Source organism: Lynx rufus, unplaced genomic scaffold (assembly GCF_022079265.1).
Source record: "Lynx rufus isolate CCGP_SWC_20201006 ecotype Redwood Valley unplaced genomic scaffold, mLynRuf1.p SCAF_29, whole genome shotgun sequence".
NCBI classification, from domain to species: Eukaryota; Metazoa; Chordata; class Mammalia; order Carnivora; family Felidae; genus Lynx; species Lynx rufus.
In genome coordinates, this window is record NW_025814844.1 from 3,370,277 (window position 1) to 3,388,154 (window position 17,878).

At 37.0% G+C, this 17,878-nt stretch overlaps 1 protein-coding gene across 1 annotated transcript in view; it reads left to right on the forward strand.

Moving 5' to 3' along the window:
* Window positions 1-17,878, forward strand: part of SPIRE1 (spire type actin nucleation factor 1) — a 208,478-nt gene that overhangs the window by 149,939 nt on the left and 40,661 nt on the right. The window contains exons 7-8 of the mRNA XM_047090345.1: window positions 9,526-9,612; window positions 10,487-10,616. Of these exons, the coding sequence (XP_046946301.1) occupies window positions 9,526-9,612; window positions 10,487-10,616 (217 nt within the window). The remainder of the gene's footprint in view (window positions 1-9,525; window positions 9,613-10,486; window positions 10,617-17,878) is intronic.

Consider the following 17,878-nt stretch of genomic DNA (forward strand, 5'->3'; position numbering starts at 1 on the left):
CCTCTCTCTCTGCCCCTCTCCCGTTCATGCTCTGTCTCTCTCTGTCCCAAAAATAAATAAACGTTGAAAAAAAAAAATTTTTTTTAAAAAAATAAAAAATAAAAAAATAAAAAAAAAAAAAGAAAAAGCAGACTGTTGGGTAGAATGTTCTATATTATTAGTTGGTTTGTTTAGTTAGAGATTAGTGTTGTTCAGGTTCTCTCTTTCCTTACTGACCTCTCTAGTTCTACCCATTATTGAAGTCTCCAGCTATTATTATAGAACTATTTCTATTTTTAATTCATATATTTAGGTGCGTTTATATTTATAATATATTTTCTTGATTTATTGGCCCTTTTATCAATGTCTCTCTTTGTCTTTTGTGACAGTTTTTGTCTGAAAGTCTATTTTGTCTGATATTAATAAAACCACCCAATCTCTCCTTTGATTACTATTTGCATGGAATATCTTTTTTCATGCTTTCACTTTCAACTTACACATGTCTTTGGATCTTATTTGAGTCTTGTAGACAGCACAAAATTAGATCATGTTTTCTTTGTCCACTCTGTTGATTTCTTCAGTTGGAGAATTGATTCATTTTATACTGCAGATAATTATTGATAAGGAAGAAATTATTTGTCTTTTGACATTTATTTTCTTTATGTTTTAAATCTCATTTGTCCTATAATTTCTTCATTGCCACCTTTTTTTGTGATTATTTTTTTCCTATATACCATTTTGGTTCTCTTCTCATTTTTTTCTGTATTTTTTCTTTTTTTCTTGGTAGTTCCCTACAGATTGTAATTGATATCTTACCTTTATAGCAATCAAGTTTGAGGTAATACCAGCTTAGTTTTAATAATGTATAAAAACTCTTCTCCTTTATAGCTCATTCCCCCCCTTATGTTGTTATTGTCATAAATTATGTCTAATTTATACATTTTGTGTCTATTGACATAGATTTATGGTTGTTGTTTTGTATTTGTCTTTAAATTTTTTTTAATGTTTATTTATTTTTGAGAGAGAGAGACACACACAGAGTGTGAGCGGGGCAGGGTCAGAAAGAGAGGGAGACACAGAATCCAAAGCAGGCTCCAGGCTCTGAGCTGTCAGCACAGAGCCCAACACAGGGCTCAAACCCACAAACTGTGAGATCATGACCTGAGCCAAAGTCAGATGCTTAACCAACTGAACCACTCAAGTGCCCCATTTGCTTTATCCATTCATCTGTCAGTGGACAGTTAGGTTGTTTCCATGTCTTGGTATTATAAACAATGCTGCGGTGAACACAGAGTATAGATACCTTTTCAAGTTAGTGTTTCATTTCCTTCAGATAAATACCCAGAAATGGAATTTCTAGATCATATGATATTTCTATTTTTAATTTTTTTGACGAACCTCCACACTGTTTTCCATAGTGTCTGCACCAATTTATATTCCCACCAACAGTGCATAAGTGTTCCCTTTTCTCCACATTCTTACCAACAGTTATGTCTTATCTTTTTGATAATAGCCATTCTGACAAATATGAGGTGATAATATAGATTTACCATTTTTTAGTATTATATAAAAAGCTATATTAATTTCCTCAGTGTAAATTCTAGCCATGGAATTATTGGATCAGTGAATATACACATCTTTAAGGCCTTTGGTGAATACTGTCAACTTGTCTAAAACCCTCATAAACCTCTTTGTGATTAGAAATTTGGAGATATATTTGAAATCCTAATGATGAAATTGTAGCTTCTCATGTTTCTGAGGAAAACTATCTTACCCTTTCTCTCAAGTATGTGTGTTAGAGGTGCAGGGAGTATGTGGCAGGCCACATGTTTTATGAAACTCTAGTAATATTATGTAACTGTTAAAACATAAACTGGATTTCTGCTGCTTTAAATAAATATTGATACACAAATATAATTGATTTATAAGAATATTTTGCATTTCCAAAACATTGCTAAAGAGGAGGTTGTAGTGGGTGACAACAGAAACAATTTTTAGTACGATTTAATATAATTTTTTAAGTTTATTTACCGTATTTATTTTGAAAGAGAAGGAATGCAAATGCACATGGTGGGAGGAAGGGCAGAGAGAAGGGGAGACAGAGAATTCCAAGCAGGCTCCGCACACTGTCAGCACAGAGCCCAGTATGGGGCTCAACCACACAAACAATGAGATCGTGACCTGAGCTGAAATCAAGAGTCAGACACCTAACTGGCTGAGCCACCTAGGTGCTGCTAGTCTTTCTTACTGATTTCTAACTGCTCTTTATATATAGGGGGATTTGCATCAGTGTTGAAGATACTTGTTTTTCTTTTTTTTATTTTATTTTAATGTTTATTTTTTTTAGAGAGAGAGAGACAGAGCACAAGCAAGGGAGTACAAGAGAGGGAGGGAGACACAGAATCTGAAGCAGGCTCCAGGCTGTGAGCTGTCAGCACAGACCCCTGTGTGGGGCTCAAACCCATAAATCACGAGATCATGACCTGAGCTGAGGTCCTTTGATCTGACTGAGCCACCCAGGCGCCCCAATACTTTTTTACAATGTTTTTCTTTAATAAAAGGAAATGTTTTTGAAATTTGGTTAGGCAAACATACCTGCTAAAAGGCCAATATCCAAAACATATGAGGAATTCATACAACTCAATAGCAATAAAATAAATAATATAAATAAAAAAATTTTAAGTGCAAATGACCTAAATAAACATTTTTCTGAAGAAGATATATAAATTACTAACAGGTTTATGAAAAGATACTCAAAACCACTAGTCATCGGGGAAATGAAAGTCAAAACCATGGTGATATGTCACTTCATACCTGTTAGGATAGCTGTTATTAAAAAGCAAAACATACCAAGTGTTGGTGAGGATATGGAGAAAAGGGAACTTTGTGCACTGGTGGTAGAATGTAAATTGGTAAAGCCATATGGAAAAAAGTATGGCAGTTCCTGAAAGAATTAAAAATAGAACTACCACATGGCACAAAACAGACACTCAGATCAGTGGAACAGAATAGAGAACCCAGAAATGGACCCATAAACATATGGCCAACTAATCTTTGACAAAGCAGGAAAGAATATCCAGTGGAATAAAGACTGTCTCTTCAGCAAGTGGTGCTGGGAAAATTGGACAGCAACATGCAGAAGAATGAACCTGGACCACTTTCTTACACCATACACAAAAATAAATTCAAATGGACGGAAGACCTAAATGTAAGACAGGAAGCCATCAAAATCTTCGAGTAGAAAGCAGGCAAAAATCTCTTTGACCTTGGCTGCAGCAACTTCTTAACTCAACACGTCTCCAGAGGCAAGGGAAACAAAAGCAAAAATGAACTATTGGGACCTCATCAAAATTAAAAGCTTCTGCACAACGAAGGAAACAGTCAGCAAACCTAAAAGGCAACCGACAAAATGGGAGACGATATTTGCAAATGACATCAGATAAAGGGTTAGTATCCAAAATCTATAAAGAACTTATCAAACTCAATACCCAAGAAACAAATAATCCAGTGAAGAAATGGGCAAAAGACATGAATAGACACTTCTCCAAAGAAGACATCCAGATAGATGGCAACCGACACATGAAAAAATGCTCATCACTCATCATCAGGGAAATACAAATTAAAAACCATAATGAGATACCACCTCATACTAGTCAGAATGGCTAACACTAACAACTCAGGCAACAACAGGTGTTGGCTAGGATGCAGAGAAAGAGAGGATCTCTTTTGCACTGCTGGTGGGAATGCAAACTGGTGCAGCCACTCTAGAAAGCAGTGTGGAGCTTCCTCAAAAAATTAAAAATAGAACTACCCTATGACTCAGCAATTGCACTACTAGATATTTATCCAAGGGATACAGGTATGCTGTTTCAAAGGGACACATGCATGCCAATGTTTATAGCAGCACTGTCAACAATAGCCAAAGTATGGAAAGAGCCCAAATGTCCATTGATGGATGAACGGATAAAGAAGATGTGGTATATATATACAATGGAGTAGTACTCGGCAATAAAAAAGAATGATATCTTGCCATTTGCAACTACGTGGATGGAGGTAGAGGGTATTATGCCAAGTGAAATTAGTCAGAGAAAGACAAATATCATATCAAAGACATCAGGCTCTGTGCTGACTTCACTCATATAAGGACTTTAAGACACAGAATAGATGAACAAAGGGAAGGGAAGCAAAAGTAATATAAAAACAGGGAGGCGGACAAAACAGACTCTTAAATATAGAGAACAGACAGAGGGTTACTGGAGGGGTTGTGGGAGAGCAGGGATGGGCTAAATGGATAAGGGGCATTAAGGAATCTACTCCTGAAATCATTGTTGCACTATATGCTAACTAACTTGGATGTAAATTAACTAAATAAATAAACAAACAAATATAGTACAAAAAAAATAGAACTACCACATCATCCAGCAATCCCACTTCTGCATATATTTCCAAAGGAAATCAAATCAGGATCTCAAGATATCTGCACTCCCATGTTTATTGCAGCATTATTCATAATAGCCAAGTTATGGAAACAGCCTAAATGTCTGTCAACAGATGAATGGATAGTGTATACATATACAATGGAATAGTAATTCAGTCGCAATACAGAAGGAAATCCTGCCATTTGCAAAAAAATTGATGACCTTGGAGGACATTATGCTAGGTGAAATAACCTGGGCACAGAAAGACAAATCCTGTATATGATCTCATTTGTATGGTGAAGCTGAGAGTAGAAGAGTAGGTTGCCAGGGCTCAGTGATGGGGGAACTGGAGAGATGTTGGTTAAATGTTGGTCATAGGTCATATGTTTCAGTCATTAGATGAGTAAGTTTTGGGGACTCAGCACGGTGGCTATCATTACTAATACTCTATTGTGTGCTGAAATATGCTGAGACTACGCATCTTACATGTTCTCATCACACAAAAAATCAGTAACTATGGGAGGTGGTGGATGTGTTAATTAGCTTGGTTGTGGTCATCAGTCACAATGTATACACACATATCAGATAATCACACTGTTTACTTTAGATATGTATAATTTTTACTTGTCCGTTCAACCTCCAAGCTGAGGGGAAAAAGCAGTTTGGTTGGGGGCCCAAAATTAATCCATAAACTATAGATTGGCTTTGTGCATTTTTAGTTGGAATCTTACGTCATTGTTAGTGGTTCTGTTTGCTTAAGACAGAAATAGAAAATAATGTTTTTTCAAAGACCAAGTTATTTAAGCTTTTTGTTTGTTGAGGGCTCTGTGAGCTTTGTAATGACAGGTAGTTTTATGTGTTTTTTATGATAATTATCAGTGATGCCTCTGTTTGCCATTCAGTGTATCTGGGTATAAATGATACATTTTTTGGACTTGCAGATTGTGGGTAGGAAGTGAAGAGAAATGGATAGATGTTTCTACTTCATGGTAGCCATTGTTGTTTTCCTTTCCATGTCTTTCTCTGTCTGGTTGAATCTGTGCAAATTGCTTAAGTAAGTATATACTGAGTCCCTATGCAAGGAGCTGGGCAGATGGAGGTTCCAGTATGATTAAGTTCATGTGGGGAGCTTTCAAGTTTTCATTCTAAAAGACTAAAATTTGGGGTGCCAGTGTGGCTAACTTAAACATCCAACTTCAGCTCAGGTCATGATCTCACAGTTTGCAAGTTTGAGCCCTTTGTGGGGCTCTAGGCTGACAGCTTGGAGCCTGGAGCCTGCTTCAGATTCTGTCTCCCTCTCTCTGCCCCTTCCCTGCTCATACTCTGTCTCTCTCAAAAATAAAATAAAAATAAACATTAAAAAAATAAATAAAAGACTAAAAGTGTGAATAGTTCCTTATTTTATATAAATGTACCTGGTAAATGAGAGTAGAAATTCAGCTATTCATACTTAATCTTCAAAAACTCGATCTTAAAAATTTTTATTCTAATGAGTAGATGCCAGTTTCTAATTTCTTTAAGAAATATTTTTGGGTTTTTTTGTTGTTGTTTTTTTTAATTTTTTTAATGTTTTATTTATTTTTGAGAGAGAGAGAGAGACAGAGCATGAGTGGGGGAGGGTCAGAGAGAGAGGGAGACACAGAATCCGAAGCAGGCTCCAGGCTCTGAGCAGTCAGCACAGAGCCCGACGCGGGGCTCGAACTCACGGACCGCGAGATCATGACCTGAGCCGAAGTCGGACGCTCAACTGACTGAGCCACCGAGGCGCCCCATTAAGAAATATTTTTGTACAGGCACCTGGGTGGCTTAGTCAGTTAAGCATCTGACTTCGGCTCAGGTCATGATCTCACGGTTGTGGGTTCTAGCCATATCAGGCTCTGTGCTGACAACTCAGACCCCGAAGCCTGCTTCGTATTCTGTGTCTCCTTCGCTTTCTGCCCCTCCGCCGCTTGTGCTCTGCCTCTCTCTCTAAAAAATAAAAAAAAAAAATTTTTTTTGTAAAGAGCAAACAGTTTTCAAACATGGTCCATCTTACATGAGGCACTGTGCTGAGATGTTTTTAATTTAATCCTCAGGTATAGGGCCGCCTAGGGGGCTCAGTCAGGTAAGTATCCGACTCTTGATTTTAGCTCAGGTCATGATCTCACAGTTTGTGAGTTTGAGCCCCAAGTCGGGCTCTGTGCTGACAGCTCAGAGCCTGGAGCCTGCCTCAGATTCTGTGTTTCCCTCTCTCTTTGCCCCTCCCCCACTCTCACTCACTCGTTTGCTCGCTCTCAAAAAGTAACATTAAGCATTTTTTTTAATAAAATTAATTTTAAAAATATTTAATCCTCAGGTTTAAACTATACAACCATACCACAGTAATCCACTGTTTTTAGTACATTTGTAGTGATGTTGGGAATTGGTGGCTTAGCCATATTGGATATTATCCAGAATATTAAGTTATAGAAGTGTAAAACATCTCAGTTGGCTTTTTTCAGAATGTTTGAGTAAAATGCTTTAATTCTAACAAATAGCTTCAAATAACTCACCTTTTTAAAATGAAGATGTAGAGGGATGCCTGGGTGGCTCAGTTGGTTAAGCATCTAACTTGGACTCAGGTCATGATCTCACACTCCTGGGTTCAAGCCCCACGTTGGGCTCTGTGCTGACAGCTGAGAGCCTGAAGCCTTGCTTCAGATTCTGTCTCTCCCTCTCTCTCTGCCCCTCCCCCACTTGCACTCTGTCTCTCTCTCTCTTAAAAATAAATAAAAATAATTTAAAAAAATTTTAATGAAGATATAGAAAGAACACCTTTTATTTAGAAGTTCTTTGTTTAAGGCATCGTGGCTCAAAAATGAGATCAAGTTGTAGAAGTGTCTTATTTACTTGTGGCTCTACTATTTGTGTTCATCCAGGAATCATTTATCATTGCAGCTCAGACAACTTGTTTCAGTATGTGTTCTGTATGTGTAGGGGTATAATTTCACTGAGCCAGCTGCAGAATAGTATTAGCACAAAGTTGCTTTTTCTCCTCCTGGTAAGGATTTTCACTGACTCACATCCATAAAGTTCTGCCATCTACCTCATGAGCACTGACACACACTTTGTAATTGGGATCCAGGATACAGTTTCTGACTAGTGAGGAAACTGCACTTTTTTAGGGAATGGAATTCACAAACCTGGCCTTATTTAAACCATTCCCTAAGCCCTGCTGTTGTGATGGAAAGTATACATTAAAGTAAAAGCATATGAAAAATGGCTAGAAAGATATGTATTACCCTGTTCAGGAGTATAGTTGAAAGTTAATAGGAAAGTCTCATTAGGTTGTTCTATACAATAAGGATTTAAAAAAATGTCTTATGTAACATGAAATCCATAGATGGGGGTTGTGCCACATTAGGCCTCTAGCTCTGCTGCTACAGGACATGCCCTCCTTGAACCAAGTACTAGCAGTCTCAAGCTTGACTTGGTTCAAGCAGCTTTTACTCCTAAATCTTTCCATGGGCCATCCTGGCCTCATTCAGGGCTAGGAGGTATGGCCCAGGGAAGGAGAGAGTGGATGCTATGTGGGCCACAACAGGCTTGTCATCCTCCCTGAACTCAGGTAGAAGGGTTGCATTTGGGGATCCAACCATGCTTGGGAGTGGCAGTTCAGGTCCTTTTTTAAAAAAATATATTTAACATTATTTTTCAGTGGACACAAAATAACAACATTGACCAAAAAAAAAAAAATCACAACTCATAAAATACAGCTGCAGTGAAGAAAAACCAACTAATTAATGACTTGTGAGCAATTAAAATAGTATTTATAAAGTTGGTGAGTACACGAGAAAACTGTCCATGCCTAAAATGTTGTAGTCTTACAAAAAATACTTGAAAAAGGTCGGACCAAATTTTACAGTAATTCTAAAATTTAAGTGACATTTCCAGTAACAAGTTGTGAAGCATCAAAATGAAAAAACGAACCATTGATGCAAGAGGAATAACGAAATTACCTTTTTCTTCTCTCGAACAAAGTTGATATTATAAAGTTGTTAGAATATTATGGTGTAATCAAACAGTAGGTCTCCAAAGTAGAGGGGAAAAGTATTATAGAGATTTTTCAAGCAGTGCATTAGTAAAAAGTGTGCTAATTTTTTTGGATTATTGAGAAGTTTAAGATGTTTCTCATTCTTTAAATTTATAATTTGTTAACATATCTTTTTCATCCATCTTTCATGAGGAGCATGACTGAAAAATGCCTAGCATATTCTATTTTTTTCATATAAGACTGGGAAAAAATATGACAAAATGGTCACAACTGTACCTTTTGGGTGGTCATAATGTGAGTTTAGATCATTTTTTGTGGGTTTATTAAATTGCTTTAAAAAATTATTTTGTAACACATTGACATAAAAAGTGAACATTAGGGGTACCTGGGTGGCTCAGTTGGCTAAGCATCCAGCTTCTGCTCAGGTCAAGATCTAACAGTCCATGAGTTCAAGTCCCACATCAGGCTCTCTGCTGTCAGGGCAGAGCCCTCTTCAGACCCTCCTCCCCACCCCCGTTCCTCCCTGGCTTGCACTCGCTCGCTCTCTCTCTCTCTCTCTCAAAAATAAACATTTAAAAAAGAAAAAGGACATTAGAGCAGGAGTCTGAAACAGGTGAGGGCTCTACCAGAACTCTTATACTTACTAATTGTGTGAATGTAGCAGATGCCCTCCTTGATGTGAGTTTTATCTACAGAATGTGAATCAGGTCACCAGTCTCTTTTCTGTTACCTGGGTTTGTACAAGGATGAAAATAAGACGTAAAAGGCTTTATAGTTTATAAAATAGTTAATAACCATAGTATTATTTATTCCATTCACATTTATAATTTTAGAAACTTTTTGTTGGAAGGGATGAATCTAATATACATTTTCCCAAAGTGGTAGAACCAATGATTCATTTTATGAACTTTTATTTTCTTCAATTCTACATAGTTATTTTTGCTCTAGATCACTCAGCCATTTACTCTGTATTTTATTGATTTGAAATGCATCCTTGGTAGAGCCAGAATACGCTTCAGTGATATTATGACATATGTTGAGATAACCACTGTACCCAGAAATTTATAATGATAATCCCATAGTCACATGAATCTTATACTTTATGTCTCCTTTCAGGTGAATGGTGATATTCCCCCTCGGTTAAAAAAAAGTGCTCATGAAATCATCCTGGACTTCATCAGATCAAGACCCCCTTTAAATCCGGTATGTAATCTGAGGCATTCCCCTTGGCTGGAAGAAGGTAGCAACATGCTCTTATCTAGGATGTGATCTCTGGAACTCAGCTCTCAAAGTAGTTTTTACACCTAACTTTTATTCTCAAAATGGTGAAGCCTAACTGTAAGTTACATTCTTGTCACAGAAAAATACTTAACAATTATGCAGTACAAGGTTGTCTTAGGATATTTTAACTCAAAACAACCTGAGTCATGGTGCAGTTTAGTAGCTACATGTCCCTGAGTAAATTAATCAGCCTCCGTGAGCCCTTATTACAGCCCTTACAGTAGAAAGACGATAATAATAATCTAAGAAGGTTGTGATGACTTACTCAAAATGTTACTTTTAGGGGCACGTGGGTGGCTCAGTCGGTTAAGCATCCAGCTCTTCATTTTGGCTCAGTTCATAATCTTACAGTTCATGAGATCGAGCCCTGAGTTGGGCTCTGCACTGTCAGCACGGAGCCTGCTTGGGATTCTCTCTCCCTCCCTCCCTCTCTGTCCCTCCCCAGCTTGCACTCGTGCATGCCCCCCTCCAAAATAAATAAATGAACATTTAAGAATGTTACTTTTAAAAACAATAATAGTAATAGATAAAGTATAGTTTACATTTCAGTTGATTGCCTATCATGGTAGCATATTGTGAACATAATTATAACTTTAGCAAAACTGACTCCTTAAAATTGATTGAGCACATGTGATAAATTACTGTGAAATCCAATAATCGCCCTATTGCTTAACATAGTCTTATCAGGCAATGTTTCAATCAGTGAAATACTATCTATACTGTAGGAATGGACTTCATTAAAAATTGTTTAAGAACAACTATTCAAGTCTGTAGCCATTACTTTTTTTCTTCCAAGGTCTCAGCCAGAAAACTGAAACCCACTCCACCACGGCCACGGAGCCTCCATGAAAGAATATTAGAAGAAATCAAAGCAGAAAGAAAGCTGCGGCCTGTCTCCCCAGAGGAAATTAGACGGAGCAGATTAGGTGAGTCAGCTGCTTACTACACTGCTGGTCCAGCCTCATCCACTTGAAGCAATGTCTTTATACAACCAGCCCAGTGAAAAATAGTGGTATAGTGCAAAGTTTGTTTGTTCCTCTTTCCTGTTCTCTCTCTCTCTCTCACACACACACTCACACTCACACACCTTCACACTTACTTGAAGTTTATACTTGAAATTCATGGAAGAAGAGATTCTCTCCCCATATGATACTGAACTACATACATGAGGGCATCATAGCTTAGTGGGAGTTGCTCTGCCATTCTCTAGACTGTGTTTTTAGGAGAGTCCCTTTACCTCTCTGAGTGTTGATTTCTTCATTGGCAGAAGGGAGATAAAAATTCCTCTACATTTTCATTATGGCTTTTATGTAAGAATTAAATAGGGTTGTGATCAAAATACTTCATAAATTATAATACACATACAAAGTTATCATGTTTTAGAAATATAAGTGATACATAGTTTTATTGCACATTACTGTTGTCTTATTGGTTTAAAGATACAGTATTATGTAATGCAAGCATCAATTGTTATCTTACATCACTTATTCCCAACGTTCCTTTATATTTACTATATTTAATATTGTTTAATGTGTACTATAAACACACATTAATTTTGATTTATAGCAAGACCATATTATAAAATGTTTGTAAACACTTTTGTTCATACAACTTTCCTTCTATTTGTAAGATTAAAGATGCCCAAAGAATTCAGAGAAATTTCCTTTAGGAAAATAGATTATAATGGCCTCTGAACAGGAAAGGAACCACACTCTCCTAGTTTTCTCCTCTGATCGCTTTTTCCTGCCTCTTTCAGACTCTGCTTGGTCCTTCAGATTTCTGTCCTGGGCTCACTTCTCCCTGAGCAACCACACCCTTTTTTCCATGGTTTTTATTCCAGCTATTTCAGCTCCTATCTGCCCACTGATCCCTCTGAGTTCATATCCATTCATCCAGGTGTCTGCTAGCTGGGGCCTGCAGCAGGATGAGTGAAATCATCTGTTTTCTCCTCAAACCTCCTCCATTTCAGTGTGCCCAAGGCAGAACCTCAGCATCATCTCTGACTCCTACTTAACAGCCAAGTCCTGTTGATGTTTCTTATTCTGGATCTTTCTAACCTCCCCCTTTTTTAGCCCAACACTATCCTAACTCAGCCCGTCATCTTCGAAGATTCTTGTCTAGTTTATCACATCAGCTTTGACTATCCTCTCTGCTTCCAGCCTCGAACTCTTCAGTCACTTAAACTCTTGGCTCTTCTGTTACCTTGTGACCTCCATGCCAGCAGGACCCATTTCTTTCTTGTTCATTGTTGTAGAAGGGCTTCCATAGGTGTTGAAATAATTGAATGTACCTTCCAGTTACAAAGCTACAGAGTGAGTATGGATTGTATCAATTTATTGCTAATTTTTATGGCAGCAAGTATTATCTCTTAAAAATAATGTTTAAAGCATGGTAAGTGACAAATCCATATGAGCATTTGTATAATAATGAACTAAAGCATATAAGCCATGTGTACCAAGAGTCCTGAGAGTCCTCAGATGGGCCTGAGGAGAGTCTGTGAATCCCCTGAAATATAAAAAATGTGTGCTTAGTTCACAAAGTGTATGTATGTGCATTTTTCTGGACAGAGGGTCCATGGCTTTCCTAAGATTCCTAATGAGTCCACTGCTTCAAAAGAGTAAGAACCACTGTGGAAGAATAAGGAAGTGATATTATATGATGTTAGCTTAAGACTGGAGTTTTTAAAAATTACTATACCTTGAAAAAGAATAGTGGGGGTAATAGAAAGATTTCAGCAAAACTGTGAGGCAAAACAAATATATTACCATGATAAAAGTAAGCTTTGTGATTTATAGGAGTACAGAGTAATTAGGCTGAGGGGTTGTAAACTTCATTGGAAGTGCAATAGAAAAGAGAGGAGCAAGATAGGCATAATGTGCATGAACAATGCATATGATATTTGACATATAGTTACTTCACTTTTCTAATATTTTTTTGAACCTTTATTTTCTATTAAACAACCATGTCATCTCCTGGGGAACAGAGATGAAAAAGGCATAGTGTTTGCCCACAAATGCTTACAGAAGAATGACTCTGGAGTGTTGTGCATATTCATGTTGCAAGACCATTAACAGCAGCCAATCACAAGGCATTAGTGAGGCCAGAGAGACTAGGGAGACTAGGGAGAGACTAGAAGTCCTCGTAAGTGTCACGGGGACACTCTCATTGCCCGGAAGGGTCATCATAAGCCTTTGTCTACATATATATTCTTCTATTTCATTTTAAACAAATTAGATGCTCAATAACAGAAAACCTACTTTAGAATAAATATCAATTTTATATTGTGAGAATATCTTATTATTTTTTATTTTAACCTTATGCATTGGGTATTTCACAACAACCAGAATTGAGCTGTTATAGAAAGTGATTATTCGTTTTGTGAGAGTCTCATTTCTATGATTCTGCATTCAAACTGATCTTGAATTTTATTTGAAAGCAAGGGAATTAGGCTCATTTTTTCTGTAGATCTACATTGGTTCTTACTATACAATTTTGCTTTGAGGAGTTTGGTTTGGTAAGGATGGCAGAATGAACTTGAAGAGCAGTTTCCCTAAATATTTTTATAACCTTTCCCCTCCACGTAATTGCAAGCAGAATCCTACTATAGAAATTGGGGAAATGTGTAAATGTTATAGAAGAAACGTTACCCATAATTTCAACAGCCAGAGGCATCCACTGTGAATCTACTTGTGCATTATGAAATGGAGACAAGAAAGTATTCTGCTCTCTTCATTTAACGGTGTATGTGACATGAACATCTTCCCATGTAAATACATCTCCTAAGGACCTTATATCTTGATATATGGCTATATTGTGTTTTATTTACCTATTTCCCTATTGTTTGACAGACTCTCCATTTTTTCCCCCGTCAGGTCTGAAAATACTGTTCTTGTGCATCAGTCTTTGTTCATGTCTGATCATTTTCTTTTTTCTAACATCTCATACTGTATTGAGACTTTGGGTTTTAAATATAAATTGTTCCTTTAAAAGCATCTTTTCCCTGGGGCTCCTGGGTGGCTCAGCCAGTTGAGCATCTAACTTCAGCTTAGGTCATGATCTCACGGTTTGTGGGTTTGAGCCCCGCATCGGGATCTCTGCTGTCAGCACAGAGCCTGCTTCAGATCCTCAGTCTTCCTCTCTCTACCCCTCCCCCACTTGTGCACAATTCTCTCTCTCCCAAAAATAAACAAACATTAAAAATTTTTTTAAACATCTTTTCCCTAAACTTCTTAATTGTTATTATGCTTGATTTCTCTCCTCTTTGTAATACATAGAACTTGGAATAGATCCAAACTTCATCTTCCAAGAAATAATAGCATCCTTTTCTTATGCAATAGTCAGTCTTATTTCAAAAGATAGGTTCCTATACCAGAGAAGAGTAGAATGAGAAGATATTAGAGAAGGGTGATGAGTGCTCTGAGACCATGTTGTATTTTATTTGCTATGCATAATTAGGGAAATTTAGAGTCAATAGTATTTTAATTCAGAAATGCAGGGGTTTTTTAGATAGGTGGGCTTTTTTTTTTTATTCAAGTATAAATAAGATACAGTGTTATTTTAGTTTCAGGTGTACAATGTAATGATTCAACAATTCTATACATTTCTCAGTGCTCTTCAGGATAAATGTACTCTTAGTCCCCTTCACCTATTTCACCCATCCCCACAACTACGTGCCCTCTGGTAACCACCAACATCTTTTTTTTTGTTTGTGTCTTTTTCCTTTGTTCATTTGTTTTGTTTCTTAAATTCAGAGTATGAGTGAAACCATAGGGTATTTGTGTTTCTCTGACTTCTTTCACTTAGAATCATATCCTTTTGATTCATCCATGCTGTTGGAAATGGCAAGATTTCATTCTTTTTTATGGTTAAACAATGTTCCATTGTATATACCACATCTTCTTTATCCATTCATCAGTTGATGTACACTTGAGCTGCTTCCATATCTTGGCTATTATAAATAATGCTGCAATAAACGTAGAGGTGCCTGTGTCTTTTCAAATTGGTGTTTTCATTTTCTTTGGATAAATACCCAGTAGTGGAATTACTGGATCATACGGTGATTCTATTTCTGGTTTTTTGAGGAACATCCATACTGTTTTCCACAGTAGTTGACATTCCCACCAACACTACACTAGGGTTGCGTTCTCTCCACATCCTTGCCAACACTTGCTGTTTCTTGTGTTTTTGTTTTTAGCCATTCTGACAGGTGTGAGATGATATCTCATCGTGGTTTTGAGGTGCATTTCCCTGATGATGAGTGATGTTGAACTTTTTTTCATGTATCTGTTGGCCATCTGGATGTCTTTGCAGAAATATTCATGTCCTCTGCCCATTTTTAATTGCGTTTTTTTTTTTTTGGTGTTGAATTACATAAGTTCTTTATATATTTTGGATATTAACCCTTATCAGTCATATCATTTGCAAATATCTTCTCCCATTCAGTAGGCTGCCTTTTAGTTTTGTTGATGGTTTCCTTCTCTGTGCAAAAGCTTTTTATTTTGATGTAGTACCAAGAGTTTAATTTTGCTTGTTTCCCTTGCCTGAAGAGACCTATCTAGAAAAGTGTTTCTACAAGAAATATAGGGTTTTTTAATGGTGAGTAGAAGATTATTCTCCTCAACATAAAATTCCTAACTACTTTTCTCTGAGATAACTAAAATACAGTAAAATGCTTGTTTAAAAATTACATCCTAATTTATATATTAGGATGAAATACTTAAAATATTTCCTCATCATCAACCAGTAAGTATGATTGTCAACAAAGAGTTGCATTATTTGCCCCATTGAAGATACACATCTCCTTTGTTGACATAAGTGCTTTTTAAAACCATCTACATATGATTCTGACATCTTACCTAGTTGCGTTTGGTATGTCACTCAATGCTTTACCTTCACATCATTTGTAAAAAATACTGTATTGAGATTTTGGATTGTAAATATAAATTATTCCTTTAAAAACATCTACCAAAAAAAAATTGAGAGATACTTTCTGTTAAATTTAGATGTTGGAACTCTACAGGCATTCCACTTTGGAAAACACTAACGGGGAGACATTCTTCCCATTATGCCTATAGATCCATCCCCGCTATAGATCTGAGCTGCTGTCCTACCTGACCCTAGGTTATAGAATCGATGATACTGCTAAGAATTTGGGGCTGCAGTGAAAATAGTTAATTCTCACTGTCATGAATACCTAAATCGATCAAGTCTTTGTAGTAAGCTTAAAAAAAAAAAGTTGACTGAGGCATAATTTATCTACCATAAAATTCACCTGTATAATGTATACAATTCAGTGGGCTTTAGCATATGTAATACAAAATTTAAGACAAATTATTTCAACAGGAAATAAATAAGTTTATTCTTAAGAAATTGGGGCACCTGGCTGGCTTGGTCAGTGTAATGGCAGCTCTTGATCTCAGAGTCATGAGTTCAAGCCCCACATTGGATGTAGAGGTTACTTAAAAATAAAAAATCTTTTTAAAAAATGAAATTATATTTATTGAGCCTTTACTACATGCAAAGCACTGTTTACTATGTGTGAGCACCTTTTTTTGGTAGGGTCATTTAACCTTTCTAACAATCTCATAAGATAACCATTCTTCCCATTTTATAGATTAAGTAACTGAAGCACAGAGAGGTTAAGTAACTTTCCCAGAATCACACTGCTAGCAAGTGGCAGAGCTGAGATTCAAACTCAGACATTCTGGCTCCTGAGGCCTCTCTTTAACTGCTATGTTATACTGCCTGCAATGGGCAGTATAGTGATACAGTGTGATGATAGTTCCTAAAGGAGATATTTCATAAAATATTTCACCTTTGGCAGAGATTTTGGCCAGATTTTCGTCCTGAAATAAATTATGTAAGAATGCATTTATTCTTTAAAAATTTTGTACCCTAAAATCATATTTAAGCCAAAATCCTATACTAAGTTTATTTAAAATGTTTGTATCTTTATCATGTTTTCATTTTTAACGTATTCTTTAAAAAGTTATTTTTTTTCTTTTATTGTTACTCCATTTCAAGTCTTAGTGATATATGTAATTGAAACTAAGACTCATGGTTTTACTGTATTTCAGATTTTTATTCTCTGCCTTCAAGTCTGAAATATGCCATTACAGGTCTTCTTGAATCCTCCCCCCCCCCTTTTTTGTCCTCTCTGTGTATTCCTAACAGCTGAATTATTTTCTTTTTATTGTTTGTTTTCTTTTTTCAGCAATGCGGCCACTTAGCATGTCTTACAGTTTTGACTTGTCAGGTAAAAAACAAAACAAAACAAAACAAAACACTTTCACACCTGATGTGGGTTTTGTGGTTTCTGTGAAATACATTTCATTCATCTGCTTGTCCATACATGTCAAAGAAGAAAATTGAAAGGCTTCTTCTAAGCTGTGGTCAGTAAGATAAAAAATTCTGCTTATTTGAAAACAATATACTTAAAAAAATTAAAACTATAATAATAAATCTGTTGCCTACCAAGGGATTATAGAAGAACCATTACACAATCCTTGTGGTTATGAAATCTGGCTGACCATCCTTAGGGTTACTGTCTTTCACCCATACTCTTCTGAAGCAATGACGTCAAAATCTAAAACAGAACTTTGCCTTAAGAGAGTAGAAAAGATTTTCAAGAAATGAAGTTTTGACACTAACTACTCTCTAAAGCACATTCAGTTATGTAAGTAATTAGACTCAAAGCTGTCAGCTATTTCAGAAGACCACTGATAGGCAAGAACTGTCCTTTGTGTCCCTGTGTTCCCTGTGGATAGAGCCTAATCATGAATCACTCTGAGTGCTGATTGAGAGCATAAAAATGCAGATGTGTTTAATGGCTTCAGTTGTAAAATACAGTTGACCCTGAACAACATGAGTTTGAACTGCTCAGGTCCACTTGTGGGAAGATTTTTTTATGCAAGAGGTGACAGGAGAAGATACAGGGATTTATTTACAGGTGCCTCCCACCCCTACTCTCCCCTCCCCTCCTGCTTCATAGGACCCAATGGACTGAGGCAATGAGCAGAGCTGCAGGGTGGTCAGGGTCTGCACCCAAAGCTGGGGGTCAGGATGCTGAGTTGAAGCAAGGAAATGTACCCAGAGGGGGGGATGGTGCTCCTCCACCTACCCATCACCCCTGGCCCCTGAGGCTCAGGCTATGCTGGCCGCCTGCTGCAAAGCCTGGGGCCACCCCCTC